Genomic DNA, 18,427 nt, shown 5'->3' with positions numbered 1-18,427 from the left:
TTATGTGTTTGGTATATGTGAATTTTTTCAGAATCTTTTGAAACATAAAAGTATGATATATATTTTTAAAGTCGCCCTACATGGAGCTCAAGCTCCATTTAGCATTTTCAGGCTGCTGAGTCATTTACTTCCAGTCGACTTAAAAATGGCTGTTCTGAACCACTCAGTCACAACTGCAGCTCCATGGACACAGTTTCACAAAGTTGGTGCTTCACCTGAAATGAAGCTCACAATCACGCTGCTTTGCATCGACCATATGCTATTGCCGACCACGTGAAAGAAAGAAAAAAAAACGCATTTTCAGACACAAATTTCCTAGATCCCAAGTGAAATTTGGAAACATGCTCAGGTGAATCCCAGCCAGCCAAAAATGGCTTGCCTTGAAATCCCTGCAACTGCCATCAGGGGTTTGAAACCCTGGTTTGTCAGAATGATCATGTAGGATGTCAAATTCAAGGCGCAATGTGTCATCAAAACACATCATCACGCCTTCTGATGCTCAGGTTTACTATTCAGGAGAATCATTGAGCATCGGTCCACGCAAAATTCAAACCCCTGAGAATTTGAACCGGAGGCAACCGCTACACGCGGACAACAAACAGTATAAACTTTTATACTGGATTCCATCATCTTTTGTTCACCACTGCACAGCAAGACTGGGCAAAACATGTGCAACGACACTGAAGGGCCCGCCGCCTCTGGCTTTGACCACTATACACAGAGATGCCCAGTTGCCTGGCTTATATCCCAACACCAGAGATGCCCAGTTGCCTGGCTTATATCCCAACACCAGAGATGCCCAGTTGCCTGGCTTATATCCCAACACCAGTATTTACATGCTATAAAAAACACCCCCTGCTCATAGGGTGCACAGTTTTTCACGCCTAATGCGACCTCCTGAAAACAGCATGCTAGCTCTTGAAGGCTTTTTTTTATTTTGGACTGCCTTCAGCATGCTACCTTAGCTCTGTCATGGTAGACCAGCCAGCAAACACAATAGCATCGCAAGTGCCCATTGACAGGAATGCCTTCGGGTGGCAAATGCTGTAATAACAAAACAGCGGATGGTAAGTTGCAGGAGAGGATATGCTGCTAATTTACATGACAGGTAGGTATCAGGATGTATAATTGGATAGTCTACACGTGACAACACAGATAACAGGATGAAAAATTTCCTAGCATGAATAAAAAATATTGAAACAGCGAACAAAGATGATACTAAGCATGTCTTTTTGTAAGGATTCCTTGAGACATGCATTAAGCTATTAGCTAGTCTCATCAGTATCACCGACATAGCAGTGCAGTTTAGATGGACTCGTTTAGCATCACAAATTCACAGTACACCAAATCATTTTAGTAAATCACTCAAATTGCAGTGACAAGCACGATAACTGATCGCTGAGGTCTGCATGGAATAAAACTGCTATTCTGTACATAGAACAATCTACCAACTCCAAGCCTTGATAAATGTTGGTTGATATTAGCAATGTCTGGCAGCTGTGGAAATGAGAAAAGATAGAGAAGACTCACATGTGTTGGGAGCAGGGGCCACAGCTGGCACTTGAGCAGGATGATGTGCATGAGCGAGAGACACTGTATGCAGCGGGGGCTTCACATTTGCTGGAGATGGAGCAGGGGAACTATGGTGCCTGTTGGGAATATTTGTAGAGTGACGAGCAGAAGGTGATGGACTGACAGAAGATGGTGACACTGCATGAGGCATGGTGGGAGGGGAAGCATAATGATGATTCCTAACTACTGGCTCAGCCGCTGGGGCCACAGGAGCCTTATTTTTTGGCTTATTGGTGTATCCATATGAATAACCAGATGGGGATGGAGATCTATATTTGGGCTGTTCCACAGGAGGATGTACAGGTGCAGGAGATGGAGGCAAATGCCTAATTACTTCATGACTACGGTGGTGGCTATGGTGGTGGTGATGGTGGTGGTGGTGGTGGTGGCGATGATGATGGTGGTGGTGATGGCGATGATCTTCATGAGTCATGGGTGCGGGGCTTGGTGCATCACTATCACTCCCGCTGTGCAAAGAATGCCGCAGATACGACGAAAGACTTATCTGCTTTACTTTGCCAAATACAGTGTGATTTAGTCCCAAGTTTCCTGAAGATGAATTAGCAATCGTTTGTGCCAACTGCTTCATTCTTGGAGGGGAAGGCTGGTGATTCCCAACTTCTAGAATAATGGAGGACCGAACAACTGTTGGAGGAGCAACCGTTGAACCTTCCAAATTTGTCAATTTGATATAAAGGATCTGCAAAGCATGTGAACAGGGGATCAACTAAAAAAGAAAAGCAGCATATAATATTCACTTCACATATTATGACCTTGGAAAATTATGCTTCCCCGTCCAACATTTTGGAACGTTCAACAAAATAAGAGTCTTAGGGCAAGTATGGAGTTCCAAGTTACGATCTCTACCCATACTGTCGTACTGCTATTGAGTATTGATTGCTGTGTTAGATCATTTATATTGCATATACTCCCTCCGTCCACGAATAAGTGTACATCTAGCTTTTGTCTTAAGTCAAAGTTTTAAAACTTTGACCACCTTTCTAGGAAAAAGTAAAAGCATTTATGGCACCAAATTAGTATCACTAGATTCTTCTTGAAATGTACTTTGATAATATAGCAATTTTATGTCATATATGTTACTACTATTTTCTATAAAGTTAGTCAAAATTTAAAACTTTGACTTAGAACAAAAGCTAGATGTACACTTATTCGCGGACGGAGGGAGTAAGTATGTTCTTTTCGTTCTTAATATTTAACTCTACAAAAATAGGAAAATGGGAAGGAAAAAAAATCCCATATGTGTTTCTTGCATGTTCGCCCATACGGCCATACATGTATACAAAAACAAAATATTCCTGGTGTACTTTGTCCCTAGCAGAGAAACTACTCAGAGGACATGGAGTTCAGGTACATGAGTATAAAATGAATTTTATGTGGTCATGTACATGGTTGTTCTGCTTTTGCATACAAATGCGGACGCAGGAATCAAACCCAAGACAAATAACAAGAAGCAAGCATTCCTTTCAAAAAAAAAGAAAAAAACCAAGCATCCAACCTTTCAGATTTGGTTCTACAGCAATTTGGCGGTGACAAGTGTGTAAAACTAAACTAACATGACATGGTAGTTATTGCTAGAATGGAAAATATTAAATAGAACTCAACCAGATGCTAGCACCAACCTCATTGGTATCGAGAAGTAGTCCTGCCCTCATTTGGTCTTTCAACTCATTTGTTTTATCCTGTACCTTGTCGATTGGGAAATTCAGAGTGAAGTTGAAAGATGCATAAGGCTTCTGCACAAGAAAAGCAGCTTGCGGAGGGATAATGGTTATTCCTCCAGGGAACTTAAGCACCTCGAAGAATGATGAGTTCCCAAACAGCGACTCTGTCAATTGGAGTGTTGACTGCTGTACAACCAAGGACATGAAATGAGACCTAAGAATGCTCAACCATGTTGATGACATAGTTGAGTATTTTGGATAAGGCACAACGCTGAAGATGACATTTGTCCAGTTTGATGCACCTGATGGTTGTAGAAAATTTACAGCAACCTGTACAATCATTTAGGAATCAGGAATTACGTTGACAGATTGTGGGGCACACTGTACATGACAGGAAGAAGATTCGCAAAAAAAAAACATGAAGTAAATAAATAAGGTGCAGCATTTCTGCCTTACAGTAGAGTTAGGGATGCCAATTTCCTCATAGATGTCAAACTCAAGCTTAGGTATACTTTCATTCAACTCTGAAACCGTCTTTTGTAGCACAAAGCTTGCCACTATATCAGCTGCAAAAAGAGGAGTACTTCAATTGCCAAATATTCTCAATAATGTCATGCTGAAATATTTATTTTAAAGCTCAACAGAAAAGATCACAACACACTAGTTCTCGAGAAGTCAAAATGGGAATCATTAGTGAAGTAAACAAGTAAAAGAGACAGACATTACCTCAACTGAGCGGACATGAGTATTAAACTATTAATGATTGTTAAAGGTCATGGGCATGTTTGGTTGCCATCCACACTTTGCCACACTTCTGTGCCACAAGTGTGGCAAACTGTGGCAAGCGTTTGGTTACAGCCACAACTGTGGCACTCCGCACTTTTTTAGTCACATACCTCACTTGCCATAGACTCGGTTGCTAGCCAACTTTTGCCATAAGTGTGGCGACCAATTTGGCCACCACAAAAACTGTGGCATGCCACACTTGTGGCACAAAAGTGTGACTAAATGTGGAGGCCAACCAAACATGCCCCATATTTGTAAATAAGATTCAAGGCATTTTTTCTCCTAGCCGCATCATGTGGATGCAAATGTAGAAGGACCATGTTCCATTTTTTCTACTTTTGTGTGATCAAAGCTACTTAGACAGGTTTCACACAATATCTAGTATCATAACTAAGACCTTGCTATTTGTTGGATGCCCTAGGTGTTCGTTTCATTTATAAATTGGCATTCTTAAAACTGATAACACCCTTTCTTGCATATAGGAACCCAATTATTTCAATGTTTCGATCTATTTCCCTGATTCCCTGAAAGATTAGAGCTCACTGTAGACAAAATTATGCATACACTGAACTAGCGAACTCACACTTCCGTGCATTGACCATACTCTCCTCAAAGGTTCTTTACATCAAAATTATATCTCCAAGAGCTGACATAATCACTTCCATCAGTTCAATATAGCTACCACCATTCCGTATATGAAAAGAAAATTATTTCTAACATCAACTTCTAATGTCACCATTTTATAAACTTTTGCCTTTTCTATCGCGGCAGTTTTTGTTAAGGCATGGAAACTTCAGGCATCACTATTTTATAAGTAATCTTTTTTCCAGGGAAGCACTTTTTGTCGAGTCTTCTAACGTCACCATTACGTAAAGTATTGACTCTTCTACCACGGCAAGTTTTGTTGGGACCTCATGACATAACCCGTCATTAAACTGTTGTCTCTTCTTGCACAATTTTTTTATTTGGACTTTATAACATCACCATTGAAAAAGGAGTTCCTTATCTATCGCAGCTTTTTGTCGTGAACATGTCTATTCGGCAAAGCATTGACGTTTTCACGGCAACTTTTGTCATGATCTTGGAAGTCTAACGTTATCTATTGATCTAATCTATCCAAAAGGTGCCTTTCTTTTATGGCAATTTTTGTCGGGATATTATCTCACCGGCCCATGAAAGGTTGCCGTTTCTTAAACTGAAAATCGTGTCAGGATGTCATAACATCAATACATAACTATTCGGTAAAATCTTGTATTTCTATGCAGTTGCCATGATCTTCTAATGTGACCTTTCAATAATTTTTTGGCAAGAACTAAGATCTATAAAACGATGTTTTCATGAACAAATACCATAGATAGCCAACAAGGCCCATTTTTAGTTCTCCTACCGCCAGCTCAAGCATATATCTATACCCAGATCTTCAATACACAAAAACTCCCACTGCGGCATGTACTAAGAAAATGGATTTATTCTTTTCGTCCACCATAGTTCTAGAGACAATACAATAAGAGAATACACCACAACTGATTTTAAACCTTTGTTAGCTAACATTAATAACTAAATGCACGCATCGTTCACACATTGAGCTCCACAGTAACTAAGAAAAAAAAATCACAAATCTGCACCAGAAACTCCCCTAGAAGCGCCACCAAGAGCACCCTAAAAAATTTGTTTGCTATCCAGATAGGGAAAAAAACTGAGTGAACACAATGTGGCAACTCAGCGGCCATCCAGACTGGCCGAAATTGGCACAAAGAAGATTTGGTGGTTTGGCCGACATTTCCTATCATGTTTACCAGCAAGATAGCACCTAGATAACTGTGTTATACCGTATGTGTCCGAATTTGGGCTGGCAGAAGCTAATAAAAACATGTATTGGAGAAAAAAGGAAACAGATAAAAGAACTACCAGATGCAAGTATTTTGGTTCATATTTACTCTCAGAGGCGCAAAACTATGCTTGAATCACCCGCGAATCTCCAAAGTCTAGTCGCTGATTTAGTCACCACTCGTGGCGTTGGCGTCCACACAACGAGATCGATTTAAAAACTAAGCAATTTAAAAACTGAAGGTGGCCGAGATCTCGCAATGCGAGCTGACCTGCGAGCGCGTCCCCCGGGGGATCCGGCGGCCCAGCTCGGCGGCCGCGGTGGCGCCCGGCGAAGGGCGGCAGCCAGAACAGGGCGGAGAGGACCACGGCGGCGCCGAGAAGGAGCGCGGCCACGCATTGCGGACGCACGGACCGGCGGCATCCGCTGCAGCTTCTTCCTCTTCTTCTTCCTTCTCCCCCTACCTCCGCCGCCGCCCCCGGCGGCTGCTGCTCCCGCTGCCCCCCGGCCGCCTTTCCCATGGCGCGCGCCCTCACGCATCACCGCCCGCCACCATTGCCGCCGGGTGGAGCAGAGCAGGGGCGGGGACGGGACCCACGTGAGGCTCGCTAGGGTTTGGGCTTGTGGCGTCGCCGCGTATGCTACACAGCACAGCAGAGCAGTGCGGCGCGCACGGGTGAGGACTGAGGAGGTGGGGTGGTGGAGTGGAAATGGTGGGAGAGAGAGGGGGGGGGCTGCGTGCGAGGACAAGGGGTGATGGCCTGGCCGCTGCATTTATTGCGCAAGTCTGCTGACAGCGTAAATGATTTTAGCTTGTCACTATTAGTGATAAATAAAATCCTTATATGTTTTTCTTAAACAAAATTATAAATTTAAGAAAAACGTTTCTAACCCATCGGTTGATGATGCCACAAGTGTCGTCCGTCCTTGCCACGCGTCCTCGTGCATCCTCCACGTAGCACACGCCGAATTATCCACGAACCACCTTCATTCCTAGGAGAATGTCCGGTGCTACCGAGGGCCACGCGCTACCGTGATATGGACTCATGGCCCTCGGATTCTTAGATCAGATGGCTTCCAAGAACTCTGCAACATTTGCAAAAAAAACATTTTAGGTGTTCGAAAATTGAACATAGATCCAGCAGATACAACAACTTCCAGATGTCGTTCGATCTGAGAATCTGATGGCCTAGGAGCCCGTATCACAGTAGCACCTGGCCCTCGGTAGCACCAAACATTCTCCTCTTCATTCCCTTTCCCTCATCTATCACGATCAGGCTCCTTTTTTTACGATTCACGCGCCACAAGCTTTTGGCCGCCATGCGCAACCAGGGAATATCACCACGACTGCAAGCCGTCGTCGCTATTCTAATGTTGCAAGTACTTCCCTGCATCGCTGGCGTGCTCCCCTTTCTTCTCATTATCCCTTCCACACCTGGTCAGTGGAGCTCACCATGCCACTACTATGAGGGACGACAGTTGTGCTGCAAGAACAACCACTGTGGCTTGCGTCGTGTTGCGGGTTGACTCGTTGTTCGCCGTGGACTGATGCAAGCCTCCCCATCGGTGCTGCAAGGAGGCACGCGGTGTTGGAAGGTCGGAGAGGGAACATTTAGCGTGTTGTTCACTGTTACGATAGTGCGTCAATGGTGTGTGCTAGGAGCCCCTCGATGTTTGTAAGGTGTTCCGCGCGATGACAACACTCGGCGTTGCAAGGTGTGGGGGTGACCGACATGTTATCTATTGCTTTGCAGATGGTGTGTCGGTGGTCCGGGGGTCGCCACGTGCCTTCGCTACTGCGAGTGACAACCGGTATTGTTGGCCAATAAGGGAAAGCGCTATTGTGGGGGCATCATTAGGAGTTGGACGATGATACTTAGTGGGCCGATGGCTGTGTTATAGCGATGGTGTTGCGAGGGACACTGCTACTAGTGATAGGCATTGGGATTTCCCCGAAGAGGAAGGGTGATGTAGTATAGCAGCAAATAGTATTCCCTTAGTTAAGAACCAAGGTTTATCGAACCAATAGGAGACACCACACAAAACATATAAGCGGTACATACACATACATAAAGCAAATACTTGCACCCAATGCGGGCAAGAGGGTTGTCAATCCACTTGTACTCGTTAATTGCAAGGACTAAGTCTGATAGTGTTAGATAGATGAATAAAAAGGAAAATTAAAGTGACAAAATTGCCACAAGTATTTTTAGGGTTTTAGTAAATATAAAGTGAATGGACCAGGGGCCCATCGCGTTCACTAGAGGCATCTCTCTCATGAGCATAATACGGTGGGTAGACAAATTATTGTTGGGCAATTGATATAAAAGCATATAGTTATGATGATATCCATGGCATGATCAATATACAGGCATTACATCCGAGACAAGTAGACCGACGTCCATTTGCATCTATAACTATTAGTCCACCCCTCAACCGCTATCCAACATGCATCTTAAGGTATTAAGTTCATAACAAACAGAGTAATGCTTGAAGCATGATGACATAATGTAGACAAAGCAAGATTAATTAATATTATCGAGCCCCATCATTTTACCCCTAGTAGCAACAATACAGATACGTACCTTGCAACTCCTCCTGTCACTAAGTAAGGACACCGCAATATTGAACCTACTACCAAGCACATCTCCCACTGAAGATAAATCAATCTAATTGGCCAGAAGAGATAGATAGATGGACTGGAGAGAAATACAAGGCTATAAAATAATCACACATAATAAAGTTTAGAAAAGAATCAATTACTTTCAATGAAAAATCTAATAATAAACCCACAATTCATCTTATCCCAACAAACACACACCGCAAGAATTACATCGAATATGTCTCCGAAGAGACCGCCATGTGAGCGTGTGGCCCTTTCGTGGATCTTCTGGCATTCCCTCGGAGCTTCTAGGGTCTCTTCTGGTTCATAAAAAATCACTGTAAAGTTTCATCGTGTTTGGACTTCATTTGGTATGGTTTTTCTACAGAACAAAGAAATAACAAAAAACGCGAACTGGCACTAGGCACTGAGTTAATAGGTTAGTTCCCAAAAATAATATAAAATAGCCTATAAAGCATACAAGATTGATAAATAATATAAAATGGCCTATAAAGCATACAAGATTGATAATATAATAGCATGAAACAATAAAAAAATATAGATACGTTGGAGACGTATCATACGCCACTGGCGCGCCGGTGCGTCCCGTGTGTCAAGGGAAAGTGGATTTGCCAACTTTACTGCTATCATATTTTCCTTACTTGGGTCATAGAAACCCAGGAAGGAATATGAGAGGGGCCCACATACAGGGGCATCGACTTCCATAAACTTGTTGACCTCGGTTGTCTTACCGAGGGGGCCTCGGGGCACCGGGACTTCGTGGAGGAGGCGAACTAAGATACCATGATGGAGACGGCCAAGGCAATCGACTAAGACACTAATAAATTGTTGGAAATATGGCCTAGAGGCAATAATAAATTGGTTATTATCATATTTCCCATTCATGATAAATGTTTATCATTCATGCTAGAATTGTATTGGTCGGAAACTTAAATACAAGTGTGAATACATAAACTACACCGTGTCCCTAGTAAGCCTCTACTAGACTAGCTTGTTGATCAAAGATGGGTAAGGTTTCTAACCATGGACATGAGTTGTCATTTGATAATTGGATCACATCATTAGGAGAGTGATGTGATGGACAATACCAAACCGTGAGCTTAGCATAAGATTGTATCACTTAGTTTATTTGCTATAGCTTTCTTCATGTCAAGTATTAGTTTTTTAGACCATGAGATCATGCCACTCCCAGATATCGGAGGAATACTTAGTGTGCTATCAAACGTCACTTCATAACTGGGTGATCATAAATGTGATCTACATGTATTTCCAAAGGTGTTTGTTGGGTTGGATGAATCGAGGCTGGGATTTGTCGTTCCGTGTGACGGAGATATATCTTTGGGTCCTCTCGGTAATACAACATCACAAGAAGCTTGCAAGCATGTGACTAATGAGTTTAGTCATGGGATCTTGTATTACGGAATGAGTAAAGAGACTTGCCAGTAACGAGATTAAACTAGGTATGGAGATACCGACGATCAAATTTCGGGCAAGTAACATATTGCCGGACAAAGGGAATAGCATACGGGATTGCCAGAATCCTTGACATCGTGGTTCAACCGATAAAGATCTTCGTGGTATATGTAGGAACTAATATGGGCATCTAGGTCCCGCTATTGGTTATTGACTAGAGAGGAGTCTCGCTCATGTCTACATGATTCTCGAACCCGTAGGGTTGCACACTTAACGTTCAGTAACACTAGGGTAGTACTGAGATATTAATAGTGGAAAGTACGAAGATTGTTCGGAGTCCTGGATGGGATCAGGGACATCACGAGGAGCTCCAAAATGGTCCGGAGGTAAAGATTTATATATGAAAAGTTGTTGTCGGGGTTTCGGAAAAAATTCAGTTTTCTTCCTACCGGGAAGCTTCCAGAAGGTTCCGGAGAACTCTGGAGGGGTCCGGAAGTCCGTAAAGGGTTCCACCATGTCCCATACAACAGAATGGGCTGTAGAGGGGCGCCCTGGCCTTATTGGGACAGGTGCACCAACCCCTACAAGGCACATGCGCCTGGGGAAGGGAAACCCTAAGGAGGGCCCTCCACTTGGCTTGGAGGGCACTCATCCCCCCTTGGCCGCCGCCCCCTGCCTTGGTAGGGGGGGGGTTAGGACTAGCACGCCCCTCCCTCACCCCTATATATAGTGGGGAGGCGCAGGGGGTAGCCAGCCCTTCCGCGCTTGCCTCATCTCCCTCCCGTTACTCCTCCTCCACGTCCCGTCAGTGCTTGGCGAAGCCCTGCCAGAATTCCGCTGCCACCATCACCACCACGTCATGTTGGTTCGGATCTCATATACCTCCTCTCCCGCACTTGCTGGATCAAGAAGGAGAGGAGGTCACCGATCTGTATGTGTGCTAAACTCGGAGGTGCCATCCGTTCGGCACTAGATCGGATTGGATCATGATTGGATTGTGAAGAGTATGACTACATCAACCGCGCTACGACGCTAATGCTTTCGGTCTACAAGGGTATGTAGACATACTCCCCTCTCATTGCCTTACACCTCCTAGATTTGATCTTGGGTCTTCGTAGGATTTTTTTATTTTCATGCTTCGTTCCACATTAGTGGCATCATGAGCTAGGTCTATGCATAGATGTATATGCACGAGTAGAACACAAAGGAGTTGTGGACGTTGTTGTTCAAATTGCTTACTTCCTTTATCTTATTTGGATTCGGCGGTATTGTGCGATGAAGCATCTCAGACCAACCTTACTTGTCCACGCACAAGAGACCGGTTCCACTGACTGACATGCAACTTGTATTGCATAAAAGTGACTTTGCGGGTGTCTGTCTCTCCCGCCTTAGATGGATCTAATTTGACAACGACGGTCCTCGTAGAATGTTAAAAGGCAACTTGTATATCACCGTTGTGGTTTTGCGTAGATAAGAACGGTTCTTATAGTTTGCCCTAGTAGCCACGTAAAAATTGCAACAACAAAGTAGAGGGCGTCTAACTTGTTTTTGCGGGGCATGTTATGATGTGGTATGGCCAAAACATGATGTGATATATGTTGATGTATGAGATGAACATGTTTTGTAATAGGTCAACGACTTGCATGTCGATGAGTACGAAAACCGACATGAGCCATAGGGTTGTCTTTAATTTATTGTATGACCTGCGTGTTAGTGATTTAGTGCCATGTAATTGCTTTACTTTATTGCTATGCGTTAGCAATAGTTGGCGGAGACAGCCATGTGATGACATGATGATGGAGATCGTGGTGTCATGCTGGTGACGATGGAGATCATGTTAGTGCTTTGGAGATGGAGATCAAAAGCACAAGATGATAATATCATGTCACATATTTATTGCATGTGATGTTTATCTTTTTATGCATCTTATTTTTTCTTAGGACGAAGGTGGCATTATAAGATGATCCCTTCACTTAATTTCAAGATAAAAGTGTTCTCCCTCAATATGCACCGCTGTGAAAGTTCATCGTTTTGAAGAACCTCGTGATGATCGTGTGTGATAGACTCTACGTTCGCATACAATGGGTGTAAGCCAGTTTTACACATGCAGAATAATTGGGTTAAACTTGATGAGCCTAGCATGTACACACATGGCCTCGGAACACGGAGAATCGAAAGGTCGAACATGCATTGTCGGTGTCAAAACCGGCGGATCTCGGGTAGGGGGTCCCGAACTGTGCGTCTAAGGCGGATGGTAATAGGAGGCAGGGGACACGATGTTTACCCAGGTTCGGGCCCTCTTGATGGAGGTAATACCCTACGTCCTGATTGATTGTTCTTGATGATATGAGTAGTACAAGAGTTGATCTACCACGAGATCAAAGAGGCTAAACCCTAGAAGCTAGCCTATGGTATGATTGTCTATTGTCCTACGGAGTAAAACCCTCCGGTTTATATAGACACCGGAGGGGGCTTATATAAACACCGGAGGGGGCTAGGGTTACACAAGGTCGGTTACAAAGGAGGAGATATACATATCCGTATTGCCTAGCTTGCCTTCCACGCCAAGGAGAGTCCCATCCGGACACGGGACGAAGTATTCAATCTTGTATCTTCATAGTCCAATAGTCTGGCCAAAGGATATAGTCCGGCTGTCCGGAGACCCCCTAAACCAGGACTCCCTCAGTAGCCCCTGAACCAGGCTTCAATGACAATGAGTCCGGCGCGCAGTGTTGTCTTTGGTATTGCAAGGCGGGTTCCTCCTCTGAATACACCATTGAAGAGTTTGAATACAAGGATAGTGTCCGACCCTGCAAAATAAGTTCCACATACCACCGTAGAGAGAATAATATTTCCACAAATCTAATCTGTTGACACGTTTTGACAGCATGACATCATGCCATGGCCCGGTTATTATTCGAACCGCTTTTCTCAACCAGCTCCGCACATATCGCGAGGCGGTTTTCTTGACACGTCTTGTCAAAGCAGAGATCGTGTTCCCCTTATCACGGGATTCTCATCAATTCGGACGTGGGTAACCCAACCGCGCCATCAATTACGGCGCCTGGGGAATAAGCGGTTTTGCCAGGCAAGTGGGGAGACACATCACCTCTTCCGCCCTTATAAAGGGACAAAGATTTACTTTTTTCACCCATGCCTTCTTCCTCCTCGCTTACCCATTCCCGCACACTCGAGCTCTAGCGCCCAAGCTCGCGTTCTTCTTCTCAAACCACTCCAAGCATGTCTGGAGTAGGAGGCAAGTGGATGGTCTCCTCCGTCACGGAGGAGAACATCAAAGAGTTACGGGAAGCCGGATACCTGGCTGCGGATATCGCGCACCGGCTGCCCAATGCGGGGCAGATCGTCCCAACGCCCGAACCCCATGAGAGGGTAGTTTTTCTTACCCATTTTGTCCGCGGACTGGGATTTCCTCTCCACCCGTTCGTCCGCGGGCTCATGTTCTACTATGGGCTGGATTTTCATGATCTGGTCCCCAACTTCATCCTCAACACCTTGGCGTTTATCGTCGTGTGCGAGGCCTTCCTCCGCATCAGGCCCCACTTCGGCTTATGGCTAAAAACCTTCAATGTTAAACCGAAGGTAGTGGGTGGCCAGCAAGCAGAGTGCGGAGGCGCCATGGTGGGCAAGATGCCTAATGTCACCTGGCTCGAGGGCACCTATGTGGATACCATAAAGGGGTGGCAATCGGGGTGGTTCTACATCACCGAGCCGCGCGGCTCCAACTGGGTGGCGGCCCCCAAATTTCGATCCAGAATCCCCATGCGGCTCACCTCCTGGAAAAAGAAGGGCATGTCCTAGGGCTCTTCAGTAGAGTTGACCGGACTCCAGACCTGCATCCAGAACATGACGAGCAGAAAAATCAAGCTTGTCAATGTGGTCCAGGTTATGCTCTTCCGTCGGATCCTTCCGTGCCAAAGACGGGCATTCAATTTGTGGGAGTTCGACTTGGCCAAGCACCAGACGCTGCGAGATCTCTATGACACGACACATGAGGACGTCTGGAGGGTGTTGTTCAAGAGCGCCGAGACGCCTCCCTCCCTCACTGAGGACTGCAGACTCAGCGCAAAGCGCCGCGCCAATCCGGTAGGCTTTTATATCTCTCAGGGTATTTATTTGCCCTGGTTTAGTTATGTGCTGGATCTAGGCTTCCATGACATTAACAGGACTGGATAGAGACAGCGGAGCAGCTTGATTGTCCAGCCCCCCTACTCGAAGATCCCGCAGACGCTCTTCTAACGAAGATGCTGACTCCGGCACCTTACGAGGTGCCGGCAAATAAGGCCAAGAAGAAGGCCACGGGGACGCGAAAGGGTCTCCGACGCAAGGTTGTATCGGACTCATCGTCCGATGACTCCGACGCGCACTCCTCCCACGGAAACGAGGAGGAGGAGGAGGAGGAGGAGAAAAGTTCTCCCCCCAGCTCGGGGAGACAAGAAAAGGAAGGCCGACCCATCCGGGGAGGCCGAAGGCTCCAAGAAGGGAAGGACCCTCCTTCCGGAATGTGCCACGACGGCCGCCGACAGCGGCGACCAGTGGCTACCCAGGGACAAGCCCTGGCGAAATTGTAAGTGTCCGGACACCATAGTACTTCATGGTATGTTTTATTGCACTGCCTCTCCTCATGCCGAACAGGATTATGCAGTCCGTCCCGAGCTCATCTCGACGTACCCTCGTCGAGCGGCTCTTTGGACTCGTCGGATATGAACAGCGATTCTCTTCCGACCGCTTCCACCCCTCGCCCTATGGACAACGCCGAGGTGTTATCTCAAAAGGCACCGAGCCAAGGGGAGGTGGTCCTGGGGGTGCCTTGCGGCGACTTCCCGGACCCTGGGTACCAAGGGAGCTAGGCTCCTATGGGCTTCGAGTTTGGGCCCCAGCCGGACACTGCGCCGGAACCTTCGATGGTTCCGGACTCCGGCAGGCGGTCCCCCATCAAGGGGGGCCAACCATCCGTGCCGGTGTCCTCTGTCCAACCAGAGGCACCGGCAACCTGCTGGAAGCGCTTTGCAGCGCTTCCATCGAAGAAGAGCACCGCACTATCATGAGTGCGGTGGTCGAGAAGGTTCAGTCCGCCAAAAACAGACTGACCGAAGCTTGCGCCAGCCTCCTAACAGGCTTTGAGGTAAGCAATCAAAATATAAGAAAATATTACCGCATAGATAGTAGCCCCTAATGCTCTGTTCGGCGTTCCCGAAGAAAAACCAAATAGAGGATCAAATGATAACTCAGGAGTCTAATTAGAGTATGTCTATGTGTATGTGCAGGCTTCACTGCTGGCCACTGCCGCACGTACTGCGGAGGTCCCTGCGCTGAAGCAGGACCTGAAGCGGTCCGAGGATGAGCTCGGCCTTACCAAGAGGCAGCTCGAAGGGAGGAAAGGTAAGATATACCTCTGTCTATATAGTTAAGAATAAGTTCGGGTGTAAAGTAATAGGATCATCATGAATTTGTCGGGGGCCGCGACCGAGGTGGAGACCCTGAGGAAGGCGTTGTCCGAGGCCGAAGACAAAGCGGCCAAAGAACGCGTTGAACGGGAGAAGCAAGAAGCTCGAGTAGGCGAGGTGCAACAAGAGCTCGAGGCTCTCGCCAAAAAGCACGAGTCCTTGGAGCTTGACTCTAAGACGCGAGAGTCCGAGCTCGCGCGGGTGCTTGAAAGCGTCCGGAGCGCCAAGACCGAAGCCCACAAGGCCCTCCAGGAGATTGACGCGGTGAAGAAAATAGCGGTGGGTAGGGCATTCATTATGCAAAGAAAGCACGTGAAGGAGGCTTTCCTTTTTCTTACCCGAGTTCAGAGCTCTCCAGGAGTGTTTGCAGATCTTCCCCGCAGTGTACTGGATGCTGCGGAGTTTTACCGGGCTGAGGAGGGGAGCTCAACGGAGAAGTTGTTCTGGTCTCAGTATACTGGGACCAAACACCCCGTGCCCTTGAGTGACCAGCTTAAGCAGTTGGTCGAACTTCACAAGGCGGCCGAATAGGCCATGAGGGGCCTTATAGTCTGGATGTGGCCTGGTGAGCCCCTGTCCGACAGCTACTTCGGTCTGGTGAGGCGGCTTGTAGAAGCCTGCCCACGGCTTGAAGTCATCAAGCCATCCGTCTGCATCGAGGGTGCACGGAGGGCTTTTACCCGGGCGAAGGTGCACTGGGCGAAGCTGGACGCCGTGAAGCTAGTGAAGGAGGGGCCACCAGAGGGCAAGGAGCATCGCCGCCCCGAGAATTACTAGGAGAGTGTCCTGAAGGGTTCCCGCTTAGTGGCAGATGAGTGTGGCAAGGATGTAATTTTTGAATGAACATGTCCATGTGATCCTGTAATATGAAACGAGTTCGTTTGCGCCATGCAACGCTTTCTTAATTTAAAATATTACCTTATGTGCGGCCGTTTATAAAATCTGAGAGTTGGCCAGTCGTCGGCTTCTATCCCCATGTAACTAGTACTGGGGTGTTCGGGATAAACCTGAACACTCTTTACCCCAATTTTGGGTCCTTCAAGGGAGGTGTTCAGCGCAACGAACCAGGCAATCGGACTATAATTCTTTATCACTCTCACTTAGCCATAGAAGTCTATGATTTTAAATTTTTGGTGAAGCCCTTGGTATTCGGAGGGCCGAATTTGGGGCGCTATACACGCCTAAGCCGGACAAGGCCGACTCCTCGCCCGAAGCGGAAAAAATCTTTAAGGACTCGAGACCTCTCGAACAGCGACCAGTCTCTCGCCTTATCATGACAGTCAGTTTTGGGCTTTCTCTACTGAGGTGCTCGTCCGGAAAAACTGGGACACAATCGCAGTAGTTCTGCCACCGCTACCTTAGCCGATATAGCGGAACGTAAGGTACCAAAACATGGGAGCCGGGCGACCCAACATTTGACCAAAGACATGATTCGGAGCTGATGCATATAATGCTATAAGTTCGCGGTGCCGCACTGTCGAAAGTGTTTGGACTTCTTGCTCTGTATTATGGGGTAAACGAGGACCCCTGGCGAACTGACCGTACCCGCACGTGAGGGTGTGGACTGTCGTAAATGGACATATAAGAGAAAGAGAAAAACTTAAATAATGCAATGACAGATTAATGATATGCATTGTTATTTAAATAATACGTTGAAGCGTACTGGTACAAGTAGTGCAATAAGCATAAAGTAGGACAATTCGAAATGTCCTGTCCCAGGGCAAGTTATGCATGAATAGTGAAAACGGGTATATCAATTATTATTAGAGACCACCTGGCGCTTCCCGTGTTCATCTTAGCTTCTTGCCGCCTTGGTTGTTGCTTCCGGAATGTGTCCGGCAATCGTACTGCCGGAAAGAGCTTCCAGAGAGTTAGGCCCTGAAAGAGAAAAGGAATGTCAAAGGTATACAACCCCTAGTGTGGTTGAGCCACAATGCGGGGCGTGTCCTGATAGTGCCCCCGCCTATGTCCATGGTATTTTCAATGCGTAGTTATGTACGCGCAACACGGATTTCGTCGCTTCACTGGGACTGGGATGGGGGCCGAATTGCTAGGCGAGCTTTGATCGTGCCAAGCGATCTTGTTGCAGCTTGTTCCGGACTCGCTTGAAGGTGTCCGGGGGCCGTGATGCCGAATGAGTGGTCTGCCTGAACAGGCTGCTTTGTGCTTCTGCTGCAAGGGCCACAGTGTGCTCCTCCGTACGGAGCGAGTGTTCTGTGTTTCCATTTACTGTTATGACCCCACGAGCTCCTGGCATCTTGAGCTTGAGGTATGCGTAATGCGGCACTGCATTGAATTTTGCAAATGTCGTCCGTCCGAGCAGTGCATGATAGCCACTGCGAAACGGGACGATGTCGAAGATGAACTCTTCGCTTCGGAAGTTATCCGGTGATCTGAAGACCACTTCCAGTGTGATTGAGCCTGTGCAATGGGCCTCTACACCTGGGATGACGCCTTTAAAGGTGGTTTTGCTGGGTTTGATCCTCGAGGGATCGATACTCATTTTTCGCACTGTATCCTGATAAAGCAGGTTCAGGCTCCTGCCGCCGTCCATAAGGACTCGAGTGAGGTGAAATCCGTCAATGATGGGGTCTAGGACCAGTGCGGCGGATCCGCCATGACGGATGCTAGTAGGGTGGTCCCTACGATCGAAGGTGATTGGACAAGCAGACCATGGGTTGAACTTCGGGGCGACGGGCTCCATCGCATAGACGTCCCTTAGTGCACGCTTCCGCTCCCTCTTGGGAATGTGGGTTGCGTATATCATGTTCACTGTCTTCACTTGTGGGAGAAACCCCTTCTGTCCTCCTGTGTTCGGCGGCCGGGGCGCCTCCTCGTCATCGCTATGCAGCCCCTTATCCTTGTTCTCGGCATTTAACTTGCCGGCCTGCTTGAACACCCAGCATTCTCTGTTGGTGTGATTGGCTGGCTTGTCGGGGGTGCCGTGGATTTGACACGAGCGATCCAATATGCGATCCAGACTAGACAGAGCCAGAGTATTTCTTTTAAATGGCTTTTTCCGCTGACCGGATCTAGAGCCTCTGAATCCAGCATTGAC

At 46.9% G+C, this 18,427-nt stretch overlaps 1 protein-coding gene across 2 annotated transcripts; it reads right to left on the bottom strand.

The window, feature by feature from the left end:
- Nucleotides 1-570: 570 nt before the first annotated feature.
- Nucleotides 571-6,595, bottom strand: LOC119277206. Of its 2 annotated transcripts, XM_037558462.1 has the most exons (6): nt 6,140-6,595; nt 3,711-3,820; nt 3,525-3,584; nt 3,213-3,440; nt 1,531-2,272; nt 571-1,044 (listed from the first exon to the last, which is right to left on the bottom strand). In XM_037558462.1, the coding sequence occupies exons 1-6, from the start codon at nt 6,387-6,389 to the stop codon at nt 971-973; spliced, it is 1,464 nt and encodes a 487-aa protein (XP_037414359.1). In that variant the 5' UTR covers nt 6,390-6,595; the 3' UTR covers nt 571-970. The 2 variants fall into 2 exon arrangements, with proteins under 2 accessions (XP_037414359.1, XP_037414352.1); XM_037558455.1 differs by having other exon boundaries at nt 3,213-3,584.
- Between the last annotated feature and the right edge of the window lie 11,832 nt (nt 6,596-18,427).

Source organism: Triticum dicoccoides, chromosome 1A, assembly GCF_002162155.2.
Source record: "Triticum dicoccoides isolate Atlit2015 ecotype Zavitan chromosome 1A, WEW_v2.0, whole genome shotgun sequence".
Taxonomy (NCBI): domain Eukaryota; kingdom Viridiplantae; phylum Streptophyta; class Magnoliopsida; order Poales; family Poaceae; genus Triticum; species Triticum dicoccoides.
The sequence above is the reverse complement of the archived record's forward strand: the minus strand, read 5'-3'. Positions and strand labels throughout refer to the sequence as shown.

Excerpts from the sequence above, each read along its gene's own strand:
- LOC119277206 (XM_037558455.1), bottom strand. The coding sequence starts at position 6,389 with ATGGGAAAGGCGGCCGGGGGGCAGCGGGAGCAGCAGCCGCCGGGGGCG. Across the intron at positions 3,821-6,139 it reads CCCGGGGGACGCGCTCGCAG|CTGATATAGTGGCAAGCTTT; the intron begins GTCAGCTCGCAT and ends CTCTTTTTGCAG. Across the intron at positions 2,273-3,212 it reads TACTTCTCGATACCAATGAG|ATCCTTTATATCAAATTGAC; the intron begins GTTGGTGCTAGC and ends CATGCTTTGCAG.